This window comes from Rissa tridactyla, chromosome 1 (assembly GCF_028500815.1).
Source record: "Rissa tridactyla isolate bRisTri1 chromosome 1, bRisTri1.patW.cur.20221130, whole genome shotgun sequence".
NCBI classification, from domain to species: Eukaryota; Metazoa; Chordata; class Aves; order Charadriiformes; family Laridae; genus Rissa; species Rissa tridactyla.
In genome coordinates, this window is record NC_071466.1 from 21,840,227 (window position 1) to 21,850,528 (window position 10,302).

The following is a 10,302-nucleotide window of genomic DNA, read 5'->3' on the forward strand; positions in this document are numbered from 1 at the left end:
GAATTCAGCTAACAAAAGCTGCCTTAAACATTTGTGTTTCAAGGTTCGTGGATGTACAGCCAAAAAAGAACGTGGTAAGGCTGCATGACACTGCTTTCCAATTCAAGGAATCTGAACCTGGAATGCAGAAAGCATGCTTTTTGTGTGGTTGGGTTTTAGTTATTCTTTTTCAAAGTGGTAAATCTTATACTCTGAATTCTGCCACTTGATCCTTACTACTCTAATAGATGACTTTTAAATGGCATTACTTTGTATCATGAGTAGTAGCTATATGGGTAATAGTGGTAGAATAAGGTTCTCGATGAACATTATTTTGTTCAGGTACAATCTTGCTGGTTTATGCCAACACAGAAGATTTAGCAAAAACTTCCATTCAGTTTGGTAAATAGGAATGCAGTTCTTGAGCTCCAAAATCAAGGGCAGTACCCATCCTCTATTCACGCATTACCTAAAAATAAGATATGAGTAGAAGGAAAAATTATCTTCAGCCCTGCCCTGAGATAAACATTTTAGAAATGATTTTGTTTTCTTTGCTTTATAAACTGATTTTGTAAAGAGCATGATGACATCAAAGTCATGCTGTTTTTTGTCCCTTGCGTGGGCAGTCCATCGTGCTTAAGAAACAGGATAGAATCAGAACCAACCTGTGGAGATAACATCTCCAGAGTCAAATTTTACTCTGTATTTGACCAGTGTAAGGTAGAACAGGGTAAGAAATTTTTATTTTAAACAATATGTATTTATTTTCATTTTGAACATACAAATAACAGTATAATGATAATGTGCATAATACAAGACATACAGCTTTGATTAAAAAGAGAAAAATGTCTCACTAACTCTGGAATTATTTCATTCCTTGTAATTTTGTTAAACAGGAACTTTCTGCAGCTGTAGCTGATGTTTGTGCAAAGGCTCTCCACAGGGAGAGAATGAACCTTTTTCAACCAGAAAAAGAGGTTTCTTTTTAAAAAGAGACATGGTTTTTAAACTTTAAAATGCAATTACTTTGTATCAGGATGTAGTAGCTACATGGGTAACGGCAGTAAGATTCTTAATGAACATTATCCTCTCCAGGAACAACCACGGTGCTCTAGAACAAGAAAGAAAGCAAGGATTCAACAGAGAATTGAGTTGACTTCTGTGAACTGGAAAGAAATGTTTGCACTCCAAAATCAGGTACAGCACCCATAGTCTATTTGTGTATTACTTAAAATACAAGTAGAAGGAAAAAATATTTTTACTAAAGTAATCCTGTCCTGAGATAAAGTAATATGCATTTATAAAATGTTTATAAACAGATTTTACAAGTATATGATGACATCAGTCTTGCTATGTTTTATTGCTTCCATGGGCAACTTGGCAATGGATATATAAGGAACAGTATAAACTCAGGGCCAACAGGTAGTAATACACCTTCAGAACCTGTTTGCAGCTTGGAACAAGTATAAAAACATACAGGAGAAGCACATTATGCAAGAAAATAAAAAGTAGTTGGGTTTTAGAGGATTGGACTGAGAGATGTTGCAGCAGGAACTTCCCGTGGACAGTCAGACCCATTGCTAGGGAAGCTAAATGAAACGGTACTGTCCAAGAATCCTGCAAGTAGGAGTCAGAGCAGGTACTGTTTAGCTTTGTTGTTTTGGTATGTCCCTTGTGGTGAGAGACATCCCTGTTCCGACACTGTTGTGGGTCACAACACTCAGTATCTGTAAGTAATACACAGAAGGAGGTTTTCAAGAGTATTACATGACCCAAGTGAAGAAGCCACCATGGGATGCCCTCAGTTGGACACTCTTGTCTTATGTGGATTTCAGATTTTGTGTTTATGTAAGCTTTTTAAAAAGTAATTAAAGTAATTCTCCTATGTCTGTTTTGTTTTTGACAAATACACTTTCAGTGTCCTGAATCTTTGGCTTATCCATATCTTTGTTTATCCCGTAGGATGGCTCTTGGAATCTCAGTCTACAGTTGGGAAAAATCTTGAAGTTTGATGCTGATGATTTAATTAACAATTTCCTTATTAAAAAAGGCATTCAGTCACTTGGTAAATACTTTTCTGTCATTCAAAAGCAGTATATTTTATTATATTTCCTATCTGTATGTGTTATTACTCTATATGTCTAGTGGAACTCTCAATAAGATATACTCAAAATTTAAATGGATCTCTTAATTCAAAGTTTTCAAAACTGCCTGATTTTAATAATACAGTTTATTCTCAGCTTCTCTCATGATATAGTGTCCTGATTGCTAAGGACATCTCCTGGAGAAATATGTGGAGGATGTGAGAGACAGTTGGAGTAGCAACAGAGGTTCTTTTATCTCAATTATTGTATCTGCTATATTAATATCTACTAAAAAAAATAAAGAAGAAAAGTGTCTCCTAGGAGAGAGGCAGAGATCACTTCTGCTTCTCACATTTCAAATAATATGAATAATATTTATGTAGTTGTTCCCCATGCGCGCACTGCCTGCAGCATCCAGTATGCACTCTGCCTATACACACTTTGCTGTTTGAGTCTGTCAGTTGGTGCTCTTTGCTGGCAGCAGACCAGAAAACCTGGGGGGGAAAGAAGGCGATTCCTTCTTTCTAAATTAGTAGAGAGCACAATGCTTCACCTAAGGACAAAAATCTTACAAGTTTCCCATTATTGCATGTATTAAAATCAAAGTAGATTAGAACCCAAGCAAACACAAACTGCAGAAATCGCAACAAAGCATAACCAAGTTTAAGTTTGAAAGCCAGGAGCATGTTTGTCAAATCACTAATGTGAATACTCCTGATAGTAGTGATTGTATGGTGAAACAATTAAATTGCATTAGGACAATTGATGTTTTAAAGTGATATGGAGTACTTTGCAGAAAGTACCTTTTCTGTTGTCCAGAAATCATTTAAATAGTAATACTGCTTCCCTTTTCTTCTTCCTTAGGCCCAAATGGAAAAGAAAAGCTACTGCAGTTGATTGCTACTCTTCTTGTGCTACAGTTCATACGCTGCAGAAAGGAATTGAAAGGGATAGTTTTCAAAACTCTGATGAAACTGGATGATTCAACTAATTCAAGGTGTGCTTTTAAATAAAATTTTATAATTTAATGTAGTAATATAAATGTCAAGATACAGAAGATTAATTTCGTTATGGAGAGTCAATGACTATACTACAGGATATGGCTGTAGGAAAGGGAATGGAAGGTATTAATCATATTGGTGGCATGGAGTTTCTTTTAAGAGGATGGATGGAGGAAGGAATGCTTTGCAAAATACGATACAAAAATTAAGAAGTATAGAAAGTAGTATAAGATAGTTGATACTTCTTATCTCTTCCTTAAAGCAGGGCCAACTCACAGAATCATAGAATAGTTTGGGTTGGCAGGGACCTTTAAAGGTCATCTAGTCCAACCCCCCTGCAATGAGTAGGGACATCTTCAACTAGATGATGTTGCTCAGAGCCTTGTCCAATCTGACCTTGAATGTTTCCAGGGATGGCGTATCTACCCAGCTCTCTGGGCAACCTGTTCCACTGTTTCACCCCCGCTTAGTGTAAAAAATTTCTTCCTTATATCTAGTCTAAATCTACCCTCTTTTAGTTTAAAACCATTACCCCCTGTCCTATCGCAACAGACCCTGTTAAAAAGTTTGTCCCCATCTTTCCTGTAGGCTCCCTTTAAGTATTGAAAAGTCACAATAAGGTCTCCCTGAAGCCTTCTCCTCTCCAGGCTGAATAACCCCAGCTCTCTCAGCCTGTCCTCACAGGAGAGGTGCTCCAGCCCTCTGATCATTTTTGTGGCCCTCCTCTGGACCTGCTCCAACAGGTCCATGTCTTTCCTGTGATGAGGGCTCCAGAGCTGTATGCAGTACCCCAGGAGGGGTCTCACCAGAGTGGAATAGAGGGGCAGAATCACCTCCCTTGACCTGCTGGCCACACTTCTCTTGATGCAGCCCAAGGTACAGTTGGCCTTCTGGGTTGTGAGTGCACATTGTTTGCTCATGTCCAGCTTTTCATCCCCCAGTACTCCCAAGTCCTTCTCCTCAGGACTGTTCTCAATCCCTTCATTCGCCAGCCTGTATTGATACTGAGGATTGTTCTGACCCAGCTGCAGGACCCTGCACTTGGCCTTGTTGAACCCCATGAGGTTGAACAACCTCATGTTGAACCACACAGGCCTACTTCTTGAGCTTGTTCAGGTCCCTCTGGATGCCATCCTGTCCCTCAGGCGTGTCAACAGCATCACTTAGCTTGGTGTCATCTGCAAACTTGATGGGAGTGCACTCGATCCCACTCAAGATCAAGTAATTGATGAAAATATTAAACAGTACTGGTCCCAATATGGACCCCTGAGGGACACCACTTGTCACTGATCTCCATCTGGACATTGAGCCGTTGACCACTATTCTCAGGGTGTGACCATCCAACCAACTCCTCGTCCACCAAACAGTCTACCCATCAAGTCCATATCTCTCCAATTTAGAGAGAAGGATGTTGTGGGGAACCATGTGAAAAGTCTTACAGAAGTCCAGATAGACAGACATCCTTAGCTCTTCCCTTGTCCACTGATGTAGTCATTCCGTCATAGAAGGCCATAGGTTGAAGCCATGCTGGCTGTCTCAAATCACCTCCTTGTCCTCCATGTGCCTTAGCATAGCTTCTGGGAGGATCTGTTCCATGATCTTCCCAGGCACAGAGGTGAGGCTGACAGTTTGGTAGTTCCCAAGGTCCTCCTTTCTATTCTTCTTAAAAATGGGTGCGATGTTTCCCCTTTTCCAGTCACAAGGGACTTTGCCTGACTGCCATGACTTTTCAAATATTACGGAGAGTGGCTTGGCAACTACATCAGCCAATTCCTTCAGGACTCTGGCATGCATCTTGTCAGGTCCTATGGACTTCTGTATGTTCAGGTTCCTCAGGTGGTCTTGAACCTGGTCTTTTCTTACAGTGGGAGGGACATTGCTCTCCCAGTTCCTGTCTTGGGATCCATCCGCTCAAGGGGTGTGGGGAGAGAGGTTGCCAGTGAAGACTGAGGCAGAAAAGTTGTTGAGTGCCTCAGCCTTCTCCTCGTCCATTGTTACCAGTTTGCCAGTCTTGCTCATTGGGGGAGAATGTTTTCTTTGACCTTCCTTTTCTGGCTGACATACCTGTAGAAGCCCTTATTGTTCTTTGCGTCCCTTGCCAAGTTCAGCTCCAGCTGTGCCTTGGCCTTCCTGACCCCATCCCTACACAATCAGGCAGTGTTCCAGGATACCTGTCCCTGCTCCCACTACCTGTGCATTCCCTTCTTGCCCTTTAGTTTGACCAGCAGGTCTCAACTCAGCCATGCTGGTCTCTTGCCTTCCTTTCCTGATTCCTTACACCTGGGGATCGAGAGCTCGTGCACTCTGTGGAAAGCATCTTTCAAGATCTGCCAGCTCTGTTCTGCTCCCTTGTCCCTGAGGGCAGTTTCCCAGGGGGTCCTATTGACTAACTCCTTGAAGAGCGGGAATTTTGCTTTCCTAAAATTCAGAATCCTGACTTTACTATTCCCCTGACCCATGTCCCTCAGGACTGTGAACTCCACCAGTGCATGGTCACTGCAGCCCAGGCTGCCTCCAGTCTCAACGTTGCCAATTAGCTCACTTGTGTTGGTGACCAGCAGGTCCAGTATCACATCTCCTCTGGTGGGGCTGTCTATTACCTGGCTTAAGAAGTTATCCTCATTGCACTCCAGGGGTCTCCTGGGTTGCCTACCGCTTGCCATGCTACTTTTCCAGCAGATGTCAGGGTGGCTGAAGGCCCCCAGCAGGAGAGAGCCTGCAAGCGCGATGCCTCCTGTAGCTGGAGTACGAAGGCTTCATCAATAGGCTCCCCTTGATTGGGCACCCTGTAGTAGACACCAACCAAAAGGCTCCCTTTGTTGCCTTGGTCGCCAATTCTTACCCACAGGCTTTCGACCTGCTGGTGGCTGTTCTTCAGAGACAGCTCTTCACACTCCATTTCTTGATGTAGAGAGCAACGCTTCCGCCCTTCCTTCCTCGCCTGTCCCTTTTGAACGGCCTGTAGCCATCCATAGCCACACTCCAGTCATGGGATTTATCCCACCAAGTTTCATCAATGGCAAATAGCTTTCTAGTAGCATGGTGGCCACCAACATATTCCTTGGTGGCCACCAACATATTCCTTGTGCCAAAATGGGAAACTTTACACGCTTCATACTTCACAGGTGTCAGGATTTAACCCCAGCCAGCAGCTAGAACCACACAGCCGCTCACTCACTCCCCTCCAGTTTGGATGGGGGAGAGAATCAGAAGAGTAAAAGTGAAAAAACTCATGGGTTGAGATAAAGACAGTTTAATAAGTAAAGCAAAAGCTGCTCACACAAGCAAAGCAAAACAAGGAGTTCATTCACCGCTTCCCATGGGCGGGCAGGTGTTCAGCCATCCCCAGGGAAGCAGGGCTCCATCATGGGTAACGGTTACTTGGGAAGACAAATGCCATAACTCTGAACATCCCCCCTTCCTTCTTCTTCCCCCAGCTTTATATACTGAGCATGACGTCCCATGGCATGGAATATCCCTTTGGTCAGTTGGGGTCAGCTGTGCCAGCTGTGTCTCCCCCAACTTCTTGTGCCCCCCCAGCCTGCTCGCTGGTGGGGCGGTGTGAAGAGCAGAAACGGCCTTGAGTGCTGAGCAACAACCAAAACCATGGGTTCCTTATCACACTATTCCTGTCCCAAATCCCAAACACAGCATTACACCAGCTGATAAAAATAAAAAAAAAAAGTTAACTTCATCCCAGCTGAAACCAGGACAACAGGACAAAGAAACAGTTAGGAGAGCCCTGGAGATCCTCCTCCCTCTTTTGAAACTCCTTGACAGAGGGAAAAATTGATTGTATACTTTTAGCTACTGTAGCCAGGATTACAAATAAAATTGCATTGACTGCTGGATGAAAGCAATTCTAACATATGTGAATGTACAAAGAAGTGAAGTTTGCCTTTATGAAATGCAAGTAACGATTAAGAGTCTACGTATTTCCCTTCTAAAAAGATAGGGCGGCTCAGATGATGATGTTTTCTGCATCTGATGATATTTTATACAGGCTGGATTATCATACTATAGAAAATTTTCTATTTCAAATAATTATCGTTAGAAGATATAATTTTCTTCTTGCTCGTTTGGTGGATTTACAAGACGGTGTTATAATAAAACTTCATTTCTACACACAGTGGTGTTCATTGGGCTTGTGAGTCGATCAAGAAAGCAATCGAGTGGGTAAGAAGAGCTGAAAGGCGATTTCCATCTATTTGCTATCGACTTGAACTTGGGAAAGACTGGGATTCTGCCACCCAGAAGATATTGGGTATCAAGTTTATCTAACTTCAGTTCTCTTTCTTCTGAAAATATTTAATTGCATAATTCTTTAAGATAATAGCAGCGTTAGCTTTCTTTGCAGTTTTACATAAAATGTTTAAATTGAGAACATTCGATCTGATATTATTACTGAATAATAATTCTCATAGTCACAGACTTAAAGATATGGAAATAAAGGGTCTTATAGTTAGTAAGTCTTGATTTTACATATATGTAGTATTACCTGTATTACAGTATTACCTGTAACTCTGTTAAAAATACCTTAATATTTCATTTTTTTACATTAATCTCTTTGGTTCGTTGCACATTATGAAAGTCCTTTTACAATATCTTTGTTTTGTTTTCTTCTAAGATCTTATGTACTTCTTTAATGGCCCAGTGAAGAAAGCATAATGTAGTAATTCAGTTAAATATGGCAGGAGATGTTTTGACAGATACAAGAATGTGATAACCAAAGAACTAATAAATATCTTTATAACATATCCGTGTTTTCAATTGGATGGTTTTGCAATTCCTACAGTGTGCCTTGAAATGCAAACAGCAGAACAGTTATTTTTCTCCTGCACGGCTTTTCTGATCAGTCATAGCTCAAATCGTGAATACATAGGTCAGTTTTGTTAGGAGGAATGAGGGTTTTTTTTCCTGATGTTAGTTTGTATTCTGCTGAAAACCTAACTGATTAGTTTTATTTTACACTAGATCAAACACCGAAGTCTAATAACAAAACCAGACTAAAAGTGATTTATTTTAATTTAATAGGCTTTTCACAGGTGTTTGAATGAATACATTACCTCTTCTAAATTAAGGAGCTGCACAGAATCACACCTTGGTACTTTGTGATCTGAGGAAATGTAGTTAGAGACTTAGTATGATTGCTTGCAGACAGGAGGGATCAAGTGTGGACAGAACATACTCAACACTGGTTTGTCCAACCACTGAAAGTATTCAGAAGCAGGAGATTCCACAGCCACCGTACGTTATGCACTACACTGCCCTAGCAAACAGAGAGCGCTCCCGAGCAGTAATACCAAAGTGTTGTAAGAGGTTACTAAGGAAAACTGTGGAATCTCTTTCATAGATTTTTTTACAGGAGAATTTAAGCAAACATTTGCCAAGGCTGTGGAGTATAAACACTTGGTCTTGTAGAGGAGGTTGCCAAGAGGGATATCCTGAGGGCCTTCTGTTTCTAAGGTGCTCTGAATCCTTGTTTTCACATGTGTGAGATACTGCCTCTTTTTTGTAAATAATACAAAGGAAAGATTTGTACTACACTTTCTATCTGAGAAGAGCTAGGATGTGGGTTTCTCAAGAGCTAGAAAGACTCCTTAATGTAGACAATGATAAACTAGCTTCTAAATCTGCTGCTACGTCTTTGTATGGTGTTGCGTGAAAAGGGGCAAAGCGGTTTTGGCAGAAGATAAACCCCCTTGCGTTCCAACACTCCTCACCTAGGTGCGGCTAGGTTTAAATTCTGAGTGATGCCCAATTCAGCACTATCAGTCCAATTGTGTTTAACATGTATTAAACTATTAGATTTGGATACGCTAATAGTGGACTGCACCTTCAGTCTAGTCGTGCTCCTGAACTAGCACGGCCACTCTGGAGTCTTTGGTCGCGCTCAGTGAGAAAGCGAAACGAGTAGCTACTTAAACAGTGCAGTTTATTTAAACAGCAGATATACAGGTTCTTAGGATTGCCGGTGATAAATACACTGTCTGCAAAGCACGTGCAAATAAAGATATTGTTAAGTATACAAAACGCGCGACAAAGTTATAAACAATACAGCCTGGCTATAAATGTAGGATAGAGATTCTCTAGAGAAATTTCTAAGTTCCCCGAGGAAACACTCGGTGTAATCTAAGTCTTACCCAAAGGCGTCCCTATGGGGGGGAAGAAAGGCTCGGCCCGTCGACTAATCCCAGAAATCAGTGATGGAATTCTTCACGATGGTGTCTTCCCTGGGTATCCCCCCTCTCTCGGGCTATTTTTATACTATTTGTTATCTTCAAGGTGGAGTTTGAGTGACTTTAGTCATACGTACTTTTATTATGATTGGTGTAAAATTCTCTCACTTCACAATTAAAGGTATAGTTTACGAGAAATTCAGGGCGCAGACTCAAGAGGGAGTGGTCACACCTTGGAGGTGGGTAGCCTTCGGGATGAAGGTGTGTTTTGGTATTATAATGACATTAAATGAGCAAAGTTCGCACAAAGGACAGCATTTCATCAACATGTGACGAAATGTTGGCTCGGGTAGCGTGTAGGCCGCTTATCAGTTCCGTAGTACCATCTCGTTCCCATATCTGCTATTTGTCACAAGGGAAGGCCACGGAACAATCGTGTTCCGTTCCATCCCTCGTGTAGTTTCGCAAACAACCTTGTACAGGGAATCACAGATGTTGCATTCTTCGTGTGCCACCTGCGGCTGTATTCTACCTCAGAAGCCTCTTGATTTTATGACTTTCCTTAATGTGTGAACAATGCTGTACTTTTGTATTCTTGGCCAATTTAGTAATTATTCCACAGTATGGTCAATTGTTGCATTACTAGTTACCTTAGAAAGTGCTGGCAAAATCATAAATAAAATAGTTTTTCTTTTATTGCAGTTAATTATTCAAATAGTTTGGTGTTTTCACTGTTGCAATGATACATCCCATAAAGGGTATGTACGAAAAGTATACATTCACTCTAAAGCCTGAGTTTCATTTCAGTGACATGTATTCCTTAAGAAACTGTAATATATTAACACTCTGGCTCTAGCAAAGGTAGTTGAATAAGCAAAGGGGGTGTGGTTTATTTGCTTTTTCTTACAAGATTGTCTTTCTTTTCTCCTGCATGTTACATTAAAAAGAAGCTGTGCTTACCTAAAAGCAATTATTTTCATAAAATGGTTTAGCTTGGAAGAGACCTTAAAGATCATCTAGTTCCACCCCCCTGCCCTGGGCAGGGACACCTCCCACTAG

At 41.3% G+C, this 10,302-nt stretch overlaps 1 protein-coding gene across 4 annotated transcripts in view; it reads left to right on the forward strand.

Annotated features, from left to right (window-relative positions):
• Positions 1 to 9,939, forward strand: part of PARP4 (poly(ADP-ribose) polymerase family member 4) — a 54,828-nt gene extending 44,889 nt beyond the window's left edge. For all 4 annotated transcript variants that reach the window (XM_054223559.1, XM_054223575.1, XM_054223581.1 and 1 more), the window contains 4 exons: positions 1,075 to 1,176; positions 1,942 to 2,044; positions 2,928 to 3,060; positions 7,195 to 9,939. In XM_054223559.1, coding sequence (XP_054079534.1) covers positions 1,075 to 1,176; positions 1,942 to 2,044; positions 2,928 to 3,060; positions 7,195 to 7,345 — 489 coding nt within the window. In that variant the 3' untranslated portion in view covers positions 7,346 to 9,939. The remainder of the gene's footprint in view (positions 1 to 1,074; positions 1,177 to 1,941; positions 2,045 to 2,927; positions 3,061 to 7,194) is intronic.
• The last annotated feature ends 363 nt before the right edge of the window (positions 9,940 to 10,302 follow it).